General features: G+C 44.4%; 1 protein-coding gene across 1 annotated transcript in view; it reads right to left on the bottom strand.

Annotated features, from left to right (window-relative positions):
• LOC124775162 overlaps nt 1-20,378 on the bottom strand; it is a 190,968-nt gene that overhangs the window by 20,473 nt on the left and 150,117 nt on the right. The window contains exons 7-8 of the mRNA XM_047250004.1: nt 18,017-18,099; nt 8,898-9,035 (exon numbers count right to left, since the gene is read on the bottom strand). Coding sequence (XP_047105960.1) covers nt 8,898-9,035; nt 18,017-18,099 — 221 coding nt within the window. The remainder of the gene's footprint in view (nt 1-8,897; nt 9,036-18,016; nt 18,100-20,378) is intronic.

The following is a 20,378-nucleotide window of genomic DNA, read 5'->3' as shown; positions in this document are numbered from 1 at the left end:
ACTGCTCCCTGCCATTGCGGTGTTTTAAGTGTGCTGGCCCACATTTAGTGGAGAACTGCACACTCCCCGCTTCAGAGAAACCTACCTGCGCCAGGGGTTTGGGCACGACTCACGATCCCCACAACATGGCATCCTGGAGGGGGTGTCTTGTTTACCAGAAGGTACTGAAGTCTTCTCGTCCTCCCAAAAATATACCAAGAACAAATCGACCTCCCCTACCGCAACGGGACACAACCAACTATCCTGTTTTGTGGAGCCAGCCTGATGCACCGCTCTCAGCAGCCGCTCGGGTACCAGGCACTGGATGGTTCTGTGACTCCTGTGCCCCTTTCTGCCCAGACTCCCGTGACATCCTTTGCTGCTGCAGCCTGGTCTCCTCCTCATTGTCTGTCTTCCATGATGGCTTCCATGCTCACCGACTTCAGGACCCAGCTGCACCCCCTCCAGTCGACCTGTGGCTGGATCCCGGCCCTCTGCCCCTACCCCCACTCTACCTACTACTACACCTGCCCCAGCCAGCAGCAGGGGCAAGCAGCTCACCCAGTACCATCCCCCCAGTGGTGGAGTCTGATGCTTCCTTTTGGGAGGACATGCATGAAATCCTCCAGGTCATCTCCTTTTCCATGAAACCTCACATCTGGGCTGTTATTAGTGACACTGCACACAAAATCCATCAGTCAGAGGACAGGCTCTCCAGGGTCATCGCCCTAGTGGAAGGGCTTAGTCACACCATCGCAGGCGCTCCTGTCTGTGATGCAGCGTCAATGGTAACCGCAGCCATGGTCTCCGAGCTGAGAGTCTACGCTGCTGCAAACGTCGTCGAACTGTTGGTGCAGATGGTTGTTGTCTTGCAAACGTCCCCATCTGTTGACTCAGGGATCGAGACGTGCCTGCACGATCCGTTACAGCCATGCGGATAAGATGCCTGTCATCTCGACTGTTAGTGATACGAGGCCGTTGGGATCCAGCACGGCGTTCCGTATTACACTCTTGAACCCACCGATTCCATATTGTGCTAACAGTCATTGGATCTCGACCAACGCGAGCAGCAATGTCGCGATACAATAAACCGCAATCACGATAGGTTACAATCCGACCTTTGCCAAAGTCGGAAACGTGATGGTACTCATTTCTCCTCCTTACTCGAGGCATCACAACAACGTTTCACCAGGCAACGCCGGTCAACTGCTGTTTGTGTATGAGAAATTGGTTGGAATCTTTCCTCATGTGAGCACGTTGTAGGTGTCGCCAGCGGCGCCACCCTTGTGTGAATGCTCCGAAAAGCTAATCATTTGCATATCACAGATCATCTTCCTGTCGGTTAAATTTCGCGTCTGTAGCCCGTCATCTTCGTGGTGTATCAATTTTAATGGCCAGTAGTGTAGAACAGGCACGGCACTAGCACCACCGTAGGGAAGTACAAGACCACGCCAGCGACTGCAGAGAGGCGGCCGCTGCGCACCTGGAGGACGGCGCAGGCGAGGAAGCCGAGGCAGGCGTCGCGCCAGAGCCGCAGCGCGGGCGAGTAGGGCAGCGGCGGCAGCGCGGCCAGCGGCGGCGACGTCACGTAGGCGACGCCGGCGGCGGCGAGGGCGGCGGCGGCGACGCGGCCCCAGCGCCGGCGCATCCAGAAGGCGGCCCACGACGCCGCCACCAGCAGCGCGCTCGGCAGGTAGGCGCGCAGCAGCGCCGGCCGCGGGTCCCGCCACAGCCGCACCGCCGCCCGCAGGCAGCTCGTCGCCGCTGCGCACACACACACTCGGCGCTCCGCTCTCCAGCCAAAACCTCAAAACACTGCATTTACAGTACTGAGTACTCTCTTGCGCGCAGCTGTCTATTTGCAGAAACAGGAGGCCTTGGAATTCGCTTGCTTAAAGGGTGATTCAGTTTAGATAAATGTAAATTAATGCAGATGAATAGGAAAAAGAATCCCGTAATTTTTGAATACTCCATTAGTAGTGTAGCGCTTGACACAGTCACGTCGATTAAATATTTGGGCGTAACATCGCAGAGCGATATGAAGTGGGACAAGCATGTAATGGCAGTTGTGGGGAAGGCGGATAGTCGTCTTCCGTTCATTGGTAGAATTTTGGGAAGATGTGGTTCATCTCTAAAGGAGACCGCTTATAAAACACTAATACGACCTATTCTTGAGTAATGCTCGAGCGTTTTGGATCCCTATCAGGTCGGATTGAGAGAGGACATAGAAGCGATTCAGAGGCGGGCTGCTAGATTTGTTACTGGTAGATTTGATCATCACGCGAGTGTTACGGAAATGCTTCAGGAACTCCAGTGGGAGTCTCTGGAGGAAAGGAGGCGTTCTTTTCGTGAATCGCAACTGAGGAAATTTAGCGAACCAGCATTTGAGGCTGACTACAGTACAATTTTACTGCCGACAACTTATTTTTCGCAGAAAGACCACAAAGATAAGATAAGAGAGATTAGGGCTCGTACAGAGGCATGTAGGCAGTCATTTTTCCCTCGTTCTGTTTGGAAGTGGAACAGGGAGAGAAAATGCTAGTTGTGGTACGAGGTACCCTCCTCCACGCACCGTATGGTGGATTGCGGAGTGTGTATGTAGATGTAGATAAATTCCTACCACTGTCGTTTCATGCAAACCGCAATTTTTTATCTGTACTATTTAATTTCAGTCCAAAATATGATCTAGGATTGTAAAACTGATGGACTTTGGTTCTGTGACTCTCTTCTCCTGTCCTTATTTCAGGCGAGTATGAGTTGTGCGTTCTTACAACCGCTGGACAAAGTCTTTTATTCGAGGAACCTACGTTACGAAGGTCAGTTTAGAATGAACATAAGAAATTCAAATTACTATAAGTATTTGATACGTAGTGACACATCGATAAGAATTACAGAGAATCTAAAAGGAAGTTTAAAAGTACGATCGCCGGGTAAGCACAGTGAATCACACCTGTCGCAAGTAAATTAACACCTTCCAAATGGTTATATAGGCCGCACGTGACATGAAGACATTGCGATCCACTGTTTGTCACCTAGATCTCCGAACCTGACACAATTCGAGGGCTCCAAACGGGTGTTTGGGATGGTGAATTCACAAGGATCTGCTCGTTCTCGAGAATATAGGCAGTCACTATTGCTCGGCAACAATCCCGACCAGGTGAATTGCAGCCATATGTTCGGCAAAACTGCCGCTTACAATAGCCCGGGAATGTTTGCGGCAATACATTTCCGCGCCAGAAGTATCTACGCGGGCCGCGAAAGCGAACAACTAGAAGTGATTACGGCTCTCCTGCTTTTATGTTTCGCTAGTTGAAAACTTAGCGAGAAAAAGAGACCTCGGGCACTGTGGGTGCGTTCTTTTTTAAGAACGTGAACTGCTTCCGAATCTTCAACTCGAGAACTGATGCTCAATACATTTTGAGTAGATCGTAAAATGAATTGACCCAAGAACTCACAAGGACAATACCAATAGGAAAGACTGTATACCAGCTCACAATCAGACTGACTGAGATCTTGAGGGTTTTGGCTGCGGCTGATGCACACAGAAGTTTGATGTAGGCGAAAGCATTGTACCTTGGAACACTTCTCAGGCTTTTGGCTTTAGCCAGCCCTGCAATAGAAGCTTTATACATATTTTTATTGCATTTTGAAATGATAGTTTTGTTCTGCAGTCTTCTCCGAACTCACAGAAATTACCCCGAAAAAGTAACGTTATTTCACATGTTTGTATGTGAAGCGCCGTTCCAGTGTACAACATGGTCGCGTATCTCGTTACAAATGTTCTCTTCAGATTTAAAAGTGATCCAACCTGGAAAACCTACTCAGTGCTGTAGCTGATAATCTATGAGTTGCATTGTTACTCTGCTACACACACATTAGCGGTAAGTTAAATCAAATTAAGAGGAAATGTGATCGAAAACCAATTAAAAGTTTAAAGCCTTTTGGTATAGTAGCTGTTGGCAACTAACACAAATTTTGCGTTAGAGGAAGGGTTGAAGGAATTAATTAAAGTAATTTGCTATAAAAATCAAAATTATAGGTCAATATTTTGTTGTGATTCACCCGGTCAGAAAGAGAATGATTTTTGTAAATGCAATACATCTACGACCAGTGTTATGGGACGACAAAAGTAATGTATTCAAAGATCGTAATCAACAAAAGGACAGTTGACGAGATGAAGCCCATTAACCACGAAAGCACAAGTGATAAGACTTAAGAATGTTTAGAAGTCTTAAGAAGGTATGTAGAATACAATTACGGCTCACCGCTGCAGATTCTTTGCTACGACGGTGGCAGCGAGGATGCCCTTTTTGAAATTACGGTCTTTGTATGCATTACTTTCGACGTTCCGTAGCTCCTGCCACAGATGTGCAAATCACATTCATGAATTTCATGTTTCTGTCGCTTGATCACTTCTGGATTTTCATACACGTCGAACAAATAGATGGCCTCCACGTAAGTCAAATTTCGAGCTGAAGGGAAATAATGTTAGCTATATAGGAAATGTATTCGCACTTGAGAATATGGACAACCATCAGCTGTATAAGGGAATAACAGTGAAAATTTCTGGTGTACCGGGAATCGAACCCGAGCGGTCGCTTTACCATTATGCTATCCAAACACGTTTCATAGCCACGCCCTAACTTCCAACTTCCAACTTATCCCCCGACACCGGGCAATTTCAACTAATATATTTTCTCAGTATGGGAATATACATAATAGATGTACGAATGCCTGTTGTAGACACATAGCTGACGACATATGAAAGTTTGGGCCTGGCCGTGAAGCGTGCTCGGATAGCCTAATGGTAACACTACCGCTCGCGATAAGCGGGAAAACCGGGTTGGAGGCCCGGTCCAGCACATAGTTTCACGTCGTCATCCCGTTATACAGCTGACGGTTGCCCATATTCGCAACTGCGAATACATTCCAAGTTTTTCATAACGGCTGTAATTGCCGCAGTGCATCGTACTTATGAGCAACAAGGCACTGCAGTGTCGAAATAATGTTGTTTCGCCACTCAGAAACGGAAAACAGTGATAAGAGTGAGAGGGGAGCATATAATTATAGAGACAAGGACACTGATAAATATGGCATGGCCACACGAAATATGTCCGTCCTTACCTTAGCAATATGCTATACCTTAGCAATTACCAGCAACACTTTTTTCCAGCAGCAATAGTGCCGAGAAATACCGAAATATTGCCGTATATTGCTGTTACTTTGAAGTAATGCTGACGACAACACTATTGCGGACAACAAGGTCGTAAAACGTGATCGTGAAAAGGCAGCTTAATATGTTCGTATACTCTATCTTATCCGGACGTCCATTAGTTGACATTAATATGGAGCGTGTCCAACCTTCATCTTTATGACGCTTTAAACTCTGCTGTGGACACTTTAAGAGAGGTGTCTGAATGTCTGTGGAGAATGGCGGTCCAGAGCCGAAACAAGAGAAGGCAATGATGTTGGAAATACGTTAGGGAGCGAAGTCGACGTTCTAACTCTTCCCAGAGGTTTTCCATTGGGTTCAGGTTGGGACTCTGGACAGACCAGAACATTTCAGCACTGTTATTGTCTACAAACCATTTCGTCACGGATGCTGATTTACGACCGCCTGCATTGTCATGATCATTGCCTCCGAACTGTTCCCCTACTGTACGCAATACACAGTGTTGTAAACTGCGTTCATATCCTTCCGCAAAAAGTGTTTTCCTAAGTGAAATAAGGGCACCTCACCCACCTCCTGCGTCATTAATTGTTGGCACTACACGTGGGGCAGGCTATATTATCCAGGCAATTATCGAACCTAAACCCTTCCATCGGATTGTCGGAAGGTACAGCGTAAGCCATCAGAGGAAATCACTCTTTCCGGCCATTCACTGTCCAGTGCCGTCGCTTTTTACACCGCTTCAAGCGTCGCTTCCTCGCTTAGCATTGAGTAGAGAGATATTTGGCTTATGAGGAACTGCTCGACAATGAACAGTCACTGTGGTCTCTGGACCGCTGGCAGCAATTTGGAACTCACGATTAACTGCTTCCGCCGTTTTCACGCTGTGTTTTACAACCTCCCTCTGTGATATTAGACGTCCTCGTCTGTACATGAAGTCTGCGTGGTCTTGTTTTAGCTGTGATTGTTCCCTTGCGTTTCCATTTCATAGTCAAATCACCAACGGTCGACTAGGTCAGCTTTAGAAGAGTTGAAAAGTCCCTAACAGATTTATTACTCCAGTGATTTCTTACTCAAGTGACTTCCAACGACTAGTCCACGGGCCGGCTGGTGTGGCCGAGCGGTTCTAGGGGCTTCAGTTTGGAACCGCGCGACCGCTACGGTCGCAGGATCGAATCCTGCCTCGGGCATAGATGTTTGTGATATCCTTAGGTTAGTTAGTTTAAGTAGTTCTAAGTTCTAGGGGACTGATGACCTCAGGTGTTAAGTCCCATAGTGCTCAGAGCCATTTGAACCATTTGAACTAGTCCACGTTCGAAGTCACTGAGCTGTCCTGGCCGACCTATTCTGCTGTCACAGCTTTTCCACTGAGAACAGTACTACCCGCGTCATTTGCGGGCCCGCATCTCGTGAAATCTACTCTCATGCTCATAAACTGAGGATAATTGCAGAATGTGGTGCCACACAATGTGGCACTACACAGAAGTGGCGCTAATAACATAGGCACATAGGGAACACACACGACACAGATCTGTAAGTCCACGGTATTGGTGATAAGTTGAGAAGACCGTCCCGAAACACATGTGCTACAAAACGCCACTGTTTCCTGCGCATGTACCCCGACATCAATATGGTATTTGATCACCATGCACGCGAACACAGGCGCACAACGGGTTGGCATACTCTGGATCAGGTGGTCGAGCAGCTGCTGAGGTATAGCCTCCCATTCTTGCAGCAGAGCCTGTCGAAGCTCCTGAAGTGTCCTAGGGGATTGAAGACCTGCAGCGATACGTCGATCGAGAGCATCCCAGACGTTCTCGATGGGATTTACGTCTTGAGAACAGGCAGGCCACTCCATTCGCCTGATATCTTCTGTTTCAAGGTACTCCTCCACGATGGCAGCTCGGTGGGGCTGTGCGTTATCATCCACCAGGAGGAAGGCGGGACCCACTGCACCCCTGAAAAGGCGGACGTACTGTTGCAAAATGACGTCCCAATACGCCTGACCTGTTACAGTTCCACTGTCAAAGACATGCAGGGGTGTACGTGCACCAATCATAATTACACCCCACACCAGCAAACCACGACCTCCATACAGGTCCCTTTCAAGGACATTAGGGGGTTGGTATCTGGTTCCTGGTTCACGCTAGATGAAAACCCGTCTCGAATCACTGTTCAGACTATACCTGGACTCGTCCGTGAACATAACCTGGAACCAGTGTTCCAATGACCATGTACTGTGTTTTTGTCACCATGCTTTACGGGCTCTTCTGTGACCAGGGATAAGTGGAATGCACTTTGCAGGTCTCCAGGCGAATAAACCATGTCTGTTCAGTCGTCTGTAGACTGTGTGTCTCGAGACAACCGTTACAGTGGCTGTGGTAAGGTCCCGAGCAAGGCTACCTGCAGTACTCCGTGGCCGTCTGCGGGCACTGATGGTAAGATATCGGTCTTCTTGTGGTGTTGTACGCTGCGGAGTCCCGTACTGTAGCGCCTGCAAACGTTTGCTGCCTGCTGGAATCGTTGCCATAATCTTGAGATCACACTTTGTGACACACGGAGGGCCCGTGCTATGACCTGCTGTGTTTGACCAGCCTCCAGTCGCCCTAGTATTCTACCCCTCACAACGTCCTCAACATGTGTTCTTCGAGGCATTTTCAACACACAGTCACCATTAGCAGGGCTGAAAACGTCTGGAGACTTACTCGTTGCACCGTACTCTGACATGCACCAACACACCTCTGCGCATGTGGACTGCTGCCAGCGCCACCGTGCGACGACCGCAGGTCAAATGCACCGCATGGTCATACCCCGAGGTGTTTTAAAACCGCAAATAGTCCACTAGAGCATTGTTTCACCATGTATCAGCATTATCCTTAATTTTTGAGCATGGGTGTAGTTGTCAATTCCGCACTGCGTGGTGGTATTCCGATACTTTAGATCATGTAGTGTGCTTCACATAAAATGTAGACTGGAAATGGCAAGGAAAACGTTTCTGAAGAAGAGAAATTTGTTAACATCGAGTATTGATTTAAGTGTCAGGAAGTCGTTTCTGAAAGTATTTGTATGGAGTGTAGCCATGTATGGAAGTGAAACATGAACAATAACTAGTTTGGACAAGAAGAGAATAGAAGCTTTCCAAATGTGGTGCTACAGAAGTATGCTGAAGATTAGATGCGTAGCTCATATAACTAATGAGGAGGCATTGAATAGGGTTGGGGAGAAGAGAAGTTTGTGGCACAACTTGACTAGAAGAAGGGATCAGTTGGTAGGACATGTTCTGAGGCATCAAGGGATCACGAGTTTAGTATTGGAGGGCAGTGTGGAGGGTAAAAATCGTAGAGGGAGACCAAGAGATGAATACACTAAACAGATACAGAAGGATGTAGTTTGCAGTAGGTACTGGGAGATGAAGATGCTGGTACAGGATAGAGTAGCATGGTGAGCTGCATCAAACCAGTCTCATGACTGAAGACCACAACAACAACAACAACAACAACAGCAACAGTGTACTTCAGCATATGCAGCGTCAAATCGGTTATCACTTCGATGTTGTCCATGTTACCAATTATAAAGAGCATTAAAAAATTCAACCTTCTTTCACATTGTCTGGAACTCTTACCGATGTATCGCTATGCATTAGACAGTTGTAGCCGTTTATAATCCCTGTGTACATTTTGGCTGGTTACAAATTAGTTGCAGACGACGGCCACGCCAGAGCAGAGCAGTGGAGTGGGCGCTGACTCACCTCCGCGCGCCCTGGCGGTGCAGTCGGCGGTCTGCAGGCTGGCGATGGAGAACAGCCCGGCGGAGCTGTGCTGCTTCACGAAGTGCACCTCGTCACGGTCGCTCCACGACAGCCGCAGGTCCTCCTCCGTGTACCCGTCTGCCAAGGCACACAACATCACAACGCAGCTACAGTGGTTTCTCTGCACCAAATACAGCCTACACTAGCGTTTACAACTCACGTTTCAAAATGCGCTAACCGGCACCGCATTCTCACTGGCCTATTGCAGCCAACCTGTCCACTTGAGAAGTTTCTCATCTATTCAGAACGTACCCAGTAATTACCAGATCTTGTTGTTCTTCTTCTCCTATTATTTCACAAAGTGTAACACATTATACTGATCTTACATTCTATCTTTTTTAGCAAGTGAGTTAGGGTCTTTCTCGCTTCATCCTTGATTAAGATCTATAGAAAAATTGGTTTTTTATTGTTCAATCTTATGTTTAGAAAGTTGTTTTATACAAAGGAATGCTTAAGGGAGCAACGATGCCGTGTTTCTTGACTTCCGCAAGGCGTTTGATACAGTTCCCCACAGTCTTTTAATGAACAAAGTAAGAGAATATGGACTATCAGATCAATTGTGTGATTGGATTGAAGAGTTCCTAGATAACAGAACGCAGCATGTCATTCTCAAAGGGAGAAGTTTTCCGAAGTAAGAGTGATTTCAGGTGTGCCGCAGGGGAGTGTCGTAGGACTGTTGCTATTCACAATATACATAAATGACCTTGTGGATAACATCGGAAGTTCACTGAGGCTTTTTGCGGGTGATGCTGTACTGTATCGAGAGGTTGTAACAATGGAAAATTGTACTGAAATGCGAATTTACGCATGGTGCAGGGAATGACAATTGAATCTCAATGTAGACAAGTGTAATGTGCTGCGAATACATAGAAAGAAAGATCCTTTATCATTTAGCTACAATATAGCAGGTCAGCAACTGGGAGCAGTTAATTCCATAAATTATCTGGGAGCAGACATTGGGAGTGATTTAAAATGGAATGATCATATAAAGTTGATCGTCCGTAAAGCAGATGCCAGACTGAGATTCATTGGAAGAATCCTAAGGAAATACAATCCGAAAACAGAGGAAGTAGGTTACAGTACACGTGTTCGCTCACTGCTTGAATACTGCTCACCCGTGTGGGATCCGTCCCAGGTAGGGTTGATAGAAGAGATAGAGAAGATCCAACGGAGAGCAGCGCGCTTCGTTACAGGATCATTTAGTAATCGCGATAGTGTTCCGGAGATGATAGATAAACTCCAGTGGAAGACTCTGCAAGACAGACGCTCAGTAGCTCGGTACGGTCTTTTGTTGAACTTTCGAGAACATACCTTCATCGAGGAGTCAAGCAGTATATTGCTCCCTCCTACGTATCTCTCGCGAAGAGACCATGAGGATAAAATCAGAGAGATTAGTGCCCACACAGAAGCATACCGACAATCTTTCTTTCCACGTACAGTACGAGACTGGAATAGAAGGGAGAACCTATAGAGGTACTCAAGGTACCCTCCGCCACACACCGTCACGTGGCTTGCGGAGTATCGATGTAGATGTAGATTCAAATACTGCTTTACTATGAACTATTATACCAATATTGCTCACTAATACAGTGTAACTCAAGATAATTGTTAGACAAACAAATTTGTGAACCATCTGTCCTATTCCCATAAAGCATATATATTCTATCTGTATGTATATTTTTATCTACTGATTTTCGTGTAAACAGTTTTCCATTCCATTGTGACAGGGTGCTACAGCAACCAGTCCCGAATTACTTCAGAATAATATGTAATATCAATCATTTTGGGGCATCATCTGACTATATGAAAGTCGCTGGGTATATAACCCGTCCGTCAAAAAGCCATAGAAAATGGAAAGTGGACGCAACAGTAACTGGATGTGTAATCCACCTATCATTAAAATACATATAATGCTAAGTGAACTTTGAGCACACCAGCTGACTCTGCCATAGCAGTACAAAATTGAAAACGGACATTGCGCTGTGTGTGGCTCATGATGCGTTTACTTTTGTAAGCGTATTCCTATTTTGTGCTGCTATGGCGGAGTTAACTGGCGTATTCTTGGTCCATTTCGGGTTTTATATGTTAATATGACGGATGGATTACATATTACTTACTGTTATGTCCATTTTCCACTTTATATGTCTGACAGGTTACGTATACAGCTACTTTTACACAATTTGATGGTGCCCCAAAAGATTGTTTTTATCCTGAAATACTATTGACTTTCATTTGTATTACCATCAAACTAATACGTTGTTGTGACCTTCGATCAAAAAATAAATAAATCTAATGAGGTAACAGCACAACTGTTGTATTTGAAACCGTTTAGGAAATAAGCCAATTCTCGCGGAATATGTAGAGATTATGACGGAGAGTAAAAGAAATATAATGTTCGCTTCTGTAATATTACAGTACGTGCAGTACCACATTGCTTTAAAATGGAACAATGAATCAAGAACACTGCTCATCGGATAATTTGAAATGTATCTACAACTTTTAAGCATAAATAAATGACGCATAGCAACAAGAACTGCTAAATAAATGCGCTGTTTAAAGTCGCTGTATGGCGGAAAACTACCAAATGGCGATGGCAGCGCCGAACATAATATGCTATAGCAGGTAAGCGCCATCCTGCTATGAATTATTTAATCAGGTCCATCTAATAATATTTTATTAAAATAACAAGTTTAATGCTAGCTAAATTTTGTTTCAATTATTGGATAAATAGTGTGTTTTTTACCCTGCGTTTATTATGAATTTTGAGGTTTTTTTAAAAAATTTTTTGGTAACTGGTTAGTAACTGAAACGGAATAAATTATTTCGACTATATGAACGTTAAGTGGACCGTTCTACGTTACTAATTAATATATTATTAGCGACAGCAGAGACCGGATAGATGAAAAACTATATTGAGGACCTCTGCGACGTGGTACAAGAAGAAATGTCTATTGATGTGGAACTTGTGAGCGATCCAGCATTAAAAGTCTTCTTTTGTGTATAGGTCCACAGTTGCAAATATGTTAAAACAACAAATTTTTCTGTGTTGGTTGTTTTTATTTTGGAATTAAAAAGAAATCACTATTCGTAGATTATTAAATGCCGACCTCTTCGGCACGATGAAGTTACATCCAACAAAAATTGTTTTGCTTTCAGGTTGAGGGATACGTAACATGTGTTGGCGACCGTAATAAGTACATATGAAAAAGTGCAACACTTATACATGTTTATCTTTGTATCAGCGTACATAACATATTAAAATACGTTAGCCAAACTATTAAAGTAGAAACACTCATTGTGTGGTCAACGTGTTAAAATCAAATAGAGTGCACGTATAACAGTCAGCGTTCGACACAGCTTTGGAAGACATGCTATCAAACAAGGCAGAACAAACAGATAAGTCCTTCGGGATTTCTAAGCTAGCTAGAGCAAGCAGTAATCACACTGTTATTCAAGTTAACGTGTTGAATCAATGTGACTGGAGATATAGCATCGAACTTTTGGAAGATAATAATTCATACAATATCGACGATAGCAAATGCAAGGCAAGCGAAAGAACTATCACACAGTCAGCGTACCAAAGTTGCTGATAAGAATAATACACAAAAGAATGAACTTCTTTTAGATGACTATTAATTTGGCTTAGGTAATGTCAAATATATAGAGGCAACTTTGACATTACGCTTAGTAATGAAAGCAAGGTACTAGCAAAATCAATAGACTTTCATAGAATAGCGGATCTATAAAAAAGATGTTTGCCGTTCTCAGAAAAATAGTTATAGTGAAGGACGGATAATATATGACATAAATAACGAGCAAGAGAGAATAGTAAGAACAGAAGACCAAAGAAAAAATGCTCGGATTAAAAATTGTTACTAAACCTGTGCACCGAAGAAGCAATAACGGAAACAAAAGGAAGGTCCAGGATCGGTAAATTCAAGTTTAAAAGATATCAGTGGTAAGATTCGCTGATGTCATTCCTGTGCTCAGTGACACTGAACCTATAGTGGGCATAGAATATGGGTTCGGATCAAACCAAAGAAAGACGAAAGTGCTGAGGAGTAGCAGAAATGAGATTAGCGATAAACTTGACGTAACAATTGAGAACCACGTGGTAGGTGATGTGAAGGAACCTGCTGGTTTGGTCGCAAAATAACACATGACGAACGATGTAGATCTAGCACAGGCGAAGAGAGCATCCCTCGCTGGAATGAAAAATATGCTTAAATTTGGGACTACGAGTGTGAGACTATACGTTTGGAGCACGTCACTGTATGGAAGAGAGTCATGGAGTGGGGGAAAGCCGGAAAAGAAGAGAATCGAAGCGTCTGAGATGTGATGTTATAGAAGGATGCTGAAAATTTAATAGACTAATAAGAAACGAAGTAGCTCCCCGCAGAATCGGCGAGGAATGGAATGTATGGCGAATGGACAATCAGAATGACACGAAGACAGTATATGTCTTTAGACATCAGATAACAGAAGTGATTATCAAACTTCTCTGCTTAGACACTGTAGGGTGACGACACCTCTGGCCACATCGGAAGGCGGGTGGGCGGGTGTGTATGTGTATTGGCCACTAAAAGGGAATACCAGTTTTCTTAAACCATTTTTACTTATAGAAGATTATCACTTAAAATTTTTGAATCTAAATATTGTAAGGTATAGCACCAAATATTGTAAGTGAAAAGTGTATAATACATTGGAACTACATGTATTCTTCTGAAGGCTCAAAGAGTGATCAATTTTCCGCACCTAGGCGGGGGAATGTGGCCAATACCACCATAGCAGGATCCCATGTTTGTTGTACTGATTATCAGGCACGTTTTCTGGGCATCTTCACGCCCTGCTGTCTGAAAGAAAACGAAGCGACTGCAGCACACCTCTTTGATCCGACTTTTGTATTATGTCAAATATAACAGAAGAAAGTCGGTTTTAAATAGTGTAACTTTATCAATTCAAAATTGTCACAATGGGATAAAATGGCGGATGATAGCTTTGCGTTTATAAAAGAACGTATAAGTCATTCTGATCTGTAGTATTTTTACTGAGGTGAACAACTCGACCACTTCTTCCGATAAATGGTGTGGCCACTTTCCAAGATCAGATGCTATGTCGGAATTAGTAATCCACAGAAGAAACTAACAAACTGAAATAAATAACAAGGAACTGCACTTTAGCTCAATAGCCGTTAGATAAACATTAATAGCACTCCATCATCTGGCCATAAGTGGCCCATCGGGACCATCCGACCGCCGTGTCGTCCTCAGATGAGGATGCGGATAGGAGGGGCGTGTGGTCAGCACACCGCTCTCCCGGTCGTGACGATGGTTTTCTTTGACCGGAGCCGCTACTATTCGGTCGAGTAGCTCCTCAATTGGCATCACGAGACTGAGTGCACCACGACAAATGGCAACAGCCCATGGCGGCCCAGATGGTCACCCATCCAAGTGCCGGCCACGCCCGACAGCCCTTAACGTCGTTGATCTGACAGGAATCGGTGTATCCACTGCGGCAAGGCCGTTGCCCATTATGTAAACATTGCTATTGTAAAAAAAAAGAAAAAAGCTTATGTATTTCTATACAAGTGAGACGCATGGAGGGATGCATCAAACCAGTCTTCGGATTGAAGACTACAACACCAAAAACAACAACAACAAGAAGTAAGGTATTTAATTAATAACACTAATTGCAGTATGAGACATGATCAGAAATGTTTACTAAATGTTTGGAATGTCGTTTTTCTTTTACTCATTGCGTTGTATTACTACAACCATAAGTTAATTTCATATTACTAGTTACAAACAAGCACCACATTTCAATATGACCGCGTATATAATGCGCATTCACGAATCCTTGTTACTACCATTTGCCATTTATACCACAACATCCGATCAGTTGAGCGGTGATACCTGCGCGCGCCCGTGAGTTGTCAGCATTGGAAGACCAATAATGAAATATCCCTCGTCTCATTCCTGTTAACCCTTCCGTGACCGCGCTACATACACTATGTGATCAGAAGTATCCGGACACCTGGCTGAAAATGACTTACAAGTTCTTGGCGCCCTCCATCGCTAATGCAGGAATTCAGTGTGGTGTTGGCCCAACCTTAGCCTTGATGACAGCTTCCACTCCCACAGGCATACGTTCAATCAGGTGCTGGAAGGTTTCGTGGGGAATGGGAGCCCATTCGTCACGGAGTGCTGCACTAAGGAGAGGTATCGATGTCGGCCGGTGAGACGTGCCACTAAGTCGGCGTTCCAAAACATTCCAAAGGTGTTCTATAGAATTTGTCAGGAATTTGTGCACTCCAGTCCATTATAGGGATATTATTGTCGTGTTACGACTCCGCCTCAGGCCGTGCATTATGAACAGGTTCTCGATCGTGTTGAAAGATGCAAACGCCATCCCCGAATTGCTCTTCAATAGTGGGAAGCAAGGTGCTTAAAACATCAATGTAGGTCTGTGCTGTGACAGTGCCACGCAAAACAACAAGGGGTGCAACCCCCCTCCATGAAAAACACGACCACACCCTAACATCACCGCCTTCTAATTTTACTGCTGGCACCACACACGCTGGCAGATTGCGTTCACGGGGAATTTGCCATACCCACACTCTGCCATCAGATCGCCAAATTGTGTACCGTGATTCGTCACTCCGCACAACGTTTTTCCACTATTCAATCGTCCAATATTTACGCTCCTTACACCAAGCGAGGGGTCGTTTGGCATTTACCGCCGTGATGTGTGGCTTATGAGCAGCCGCTTCACCGTGAAATCCAAGTTTTCTCACCTCCCGCCTAACAGTCATAGTACTTGCAGTGGACTCTGATGCAGTTTAGAATTGCTGTGTGAGGGTCTGGATAGATGTATCCCTATTGCACCTTACGACCCTCTTCAACTGTCGGCGGTCTCTGTGAGTCAACAGACGAGGTCGGCCTGTACACTTTTGTGCCGTACGTGTCCCTCCACGTTTTCACTTCACCATAACATCGGAAAGAGTGGACCTAGGGATGTTCAGGAGTGTGGAAATCTCGCATACAGACGTATAACACAAGTGACACCCAATCACCTGACCACGTTCGAGGTCCGTGAGTTCTGCGGAGCGCCCCATTCTGCTCTCTCACGATTTCTAATAACTACTGAGCTCGCTGATACGGTGTACCTGACAGTAGGTGGCAGCACAATGCACCTAATATGAAAAATGTATGTTTCTGGGGGTGTCCAGATACTTTTGATCACGTAGTGTACCACTCAGCTCCTCACGTAAGCTCAAGGTCGAATTCACCAACATCAATTAAAATTAAGCACATATTACTGTCTCTGTAAACAGTTTTGTTTGTTACTGAACAAGAAAAATACAAACTAGCTTTTAACTGTATTTGACCTTTTTTGGATTCTGCTGCTAGTTGCTAGAAGCATATTATCATAAAATAGGCTGAGAACCGCGGGGTGTACTATCACCTGATTCCAGCCGCATGCGGCACTTGGGCCTTAGTTTCACGATCACTGGACTACAGGATTCCGTAGAGAGCAAACACAGTAAGAAAAGACAAAGAGTGGAATATATCCAACAAATAACTGCGGACGTTGGTTGTTAAGTGCCACTCTAAGATGAAGAGGTGACAAAATAGAGCGGTCGTAGTGGGCTTATAGAAGACTGATGACAAAGAAATGGTGAGAAATGACTGGCAACCTTAGAATCGATTATGCTGAAACGATGCTAGTAATTAGTCCCAGAGCAAACAAGCTCGACCAGTAATTACTTATTTATCATTTGCTTTTGGTTGTAGGAGTCTTAGTCACAGTAGAAGTTCAGAGAGGCTTTAACGACCGACTTGGAATGTTACAATATTTTTTAACCCATGTTGTGTTTTCTTTAGTCCTATGTAGTCGTCTCATTCTTAGATATGGTTCAGTTGTTATAATAAATGTGGTATTATTTCTACAGGGTAATTATCCATTAACTTTAAAGAATTACACACACACACACACACACACACACACACACACACACACACACACACAGGGGCATTTTGATGAAAAGGATATAGTTAATGACGAAGAAATATTATCTACAGAATGTTTATTAATTGAAATACATAAATGTAGCAATGTATTCCCAACACCAAAAGAATTACAAAAATGTAATATGGACATGGGTTCAAAAATTCTTCGTTAGCGAGTTACGAAAGGTATTGCTTGAACTGACCTCTGAATACGCAACGCACTTCAGACGTGCATTTTTACTTATATTCTTCTTCACGTTTGTTTTTGGCATTTGTTTTTAATTCGACTAGTTGTCTTCTGTTCAACAGCAACACGTGATGCGGAATCATTCTAGGTCATCTTAATAGTCCCTGTTTCCTCACAAAATTTCTTGCTGGGCAAACAAACCAAAAACGCTTAAAGATGAGGTATATCACTGTACATCTAGACGTCATCCAACGGATGCGTTTTAAGCGCGATAGCTACCCACCTCAGTTTAATCTAAACATTCGCCACTATCTCGATAATCAGTTGTCAAATCTTTGGGTTGGTTGAAGGGTGGACCACCCGGTCTTCATATTTGAATCCAATGAATTTTTACCTTTGGGGAAATTTGTAATGGTTGACGCATTACGCTCCAGTACCCGACGTCGACGTTGTGGGGAAGCGTACGCAGATGGATTTGACCGCATATGACGCACTGTAAGAGTTTTCAACGGCGTACGGCATGGTTTGGAACGCAGGCTCAGGGCAGGAATCGAAGCAGAAAGGGGTCACTTCAAGCAGTTTTTTAAATGTACTTTGTTAAACTTATCGCATGCAACATCAGCAATAAACCCATGTAACTCCATAACGAATAGTTTTCGGACGTATGTACTTCTTGACTTGTTTTAATTTTTCGGCGTCAGGAACACATTGCTACATTTATGGACACCAATTTATAACTACCCTGTGTAGTTGTTCCACGCTATTCGCAGGTCACCGTGGCAGTGTGGTTTCACACACACCTATACACACAAACTAACTTACGTCCACACGCATTCCGGCGTTGTTTCCCATTACATACTTACAGCTCTGCATAGAGATAGTGCAGGTCTGTGTGTCCATCGGATACCGGCGGAAATCCATGTCACAGGCGAACGCCATCGATGTCCTGAAACAGCACAGGATGGCAGGCGTGATTTATCCGCTCTTTTCAGCATATAAAAAGAATTGAGTTGTTTCTGTTTGTGCTTGTAATTTGAATTTAGTGATTATTAACATTGCTAATGGTCCCCACTAATATATAAAGCGAGGTCCTTTATTGCGGCGATTTCTCCAGTGAATCCTCAACAAAAAAGCCAGATACCAATAACGGCAAACAATAAGCATTCCAGTTTCCTTTAAATCAAATCATAGCGTTTCAGACTCTGCAGAAACAATGTAAAGGGTTCACCATCCTTCTGGAGCAAATGTAAAATCGATGAATTCTTCACTTGCTAGAACGACAATTCACAGGCGCTGCCCGAGACGTAAAATATCTTTGCCCCTGTCAAAAGAGAGCTGCAGTAGAGTCGCAGGTCAGAGCAGTCTCTGCCGTAGTTGCAGTCGCTCGCAGCTACAGTGTAGTTGTACTCTGTCGCTGGTACAGCGCAGTATACAGTTAGTAGTTGTTAAAGTCACAGAGCAGAACAAATTGTAAAATTTTATTATATGGAACTGAATAATAATTGTGATCATCCGCAGAGCTAAATGATACCAAGGAATGAGACGATGATGGACAAATGAATAATTGTTAATATAATGAAAAATCAACACTGTAATTAAGTCAACCATCTATTGTATGGTAAATTTTATTATTTTTATTGGCATGCGCGTAGTTAAGTCACTTGTTTGAGATGTTAATTTGAATTTGTTTCAATCTTTTCTTTTGTGATTCGTCAGCATCAGTTGACCCAGATTTGTAATTTATTCAATTTTCCCGTGTAATGGGTTGTAGATCTTTATCAATGACGTAAAAAATTTTCAGAATATAATTGTTTTTACCAGTCAACTACAGAAGTATAATTCCCTCTTAAGTCAATGCCAGCCCCGATCCAGTAATTTATCTACACTACTGGCCATTAAAATTGCTACACCAAGAAGAAATGCAGATGATAAACGGGTATTCATTGGACAAATATATTATACTAGAACTGACATGTGATTACATTTTCACGCAATTTGGGTGCATAGATCCTGAGAAATCAGTACCCAGAACAACCATCTCTGGCCGTAATAACGGCCTTGATACGCCTGGGCATTGAGTCAAACAGAACTTGGGTGGTGTGCTGCCCATGCAGCTTCAACACGATACCACAGTTCATCAAGAGTAGTGACTGGCTTATTGTGACGAGCCAGTTGCTCGGCCACCATTGACCAGACGTTTTCAGTTGGTGAGAGATCTGGAGAATGTGCTGGCCAGGACAGCAGTCGAACATTTTCTGTATCCAGAAAGGCCCGTACAGGACTTGCAACATGCGGTCGTGCATTATCCTACTGAAATGTAGGGTTTCGCACGGATCGAATGAACGGTAGAGCCACGGGTCGTAACACATCTGAAATGTAACGTCCACTGTTCAAAGTGCCGTCAATGCGAACAAGAGGTGTCCGAGACGTGTAACCAATGGCACCCCATACCATCACGCCAGGTGATACGCCAGTATGGCGATGACGAATACACGCTTCCAATGTGCGTTCACCGCGATGTCACCAAACATGGATGCGACCATCATGATGCTGTAAACAGAACCTGGTTTCATCCGAAAAAAACGACGTTTTGCCATTCGTGCACCCAGGTCCGTCGCTGAGTACACCATCGCAGTCGCTCCTGTCTGTGATGCAGCGTCAAGGGTAACCGCAGCCATGGTCTCCGAGCTGATAGTCCCTGCTGCTGCAAACGTCGTCGAGCTGTGAGTGCAGATGGTTGTTGTCTTGCACTGTCCCCATCTGTTGAGTCAGGGATCGAGACGTGGCTGCACGATCCGTTACATCCATGCGGATAAGATGCCTGTCATCTCTACTGCTAGTGATACGAGGCCGTTGGGATCCAGCACGGCATTCCGTAGTACCCTCCTGAACCCACCAATTCCATATTCTGCTAACAGTCATTGGATCTCGACCAACGCGAGCAGCAATGTCACGATACGATAAACCGCAATCGCGATAGGCTACAATTCGACCTTTATCGAAGTCGGAAACGTATTGTTACGCATTTCTCCTCCTTATACGAGGCATCACAACAACGTTTCACCAGGCAACGCCGGTCAACTGCTGTTTGTGTATGAGAAATCGGTTGGAAACTTTGCTCATGTCAGCACGTTGTAGGTGTCGCCACCGGCGCCAACCTTGTGTGAATGCTCTGAGAAGCTAATAATTTGCATATCACAGCTTCTTCTTCCTTTCGGTTAAATT

This window comes from Schistocerca piceifrons, chromosome 1, assembly GCF_021461385.2.
Source record: "Schistocerca piceifrons isolate TAMUIC-IGC-003096 chromosome 1, iqSchPice1.1, whole genome shotgun sequence".
In the NCBI taxonomy this organism is placed as follows: domain Eukaryota; kingdom Metazoa; phylum Arthropoda; class Insecta; order Orthoptera; family Acrididae; genus Schistocerca; species Schistocerca piceifrons.
This window is presented reverse-complemented; position numbering and strand designations above follow the sequence as displayed.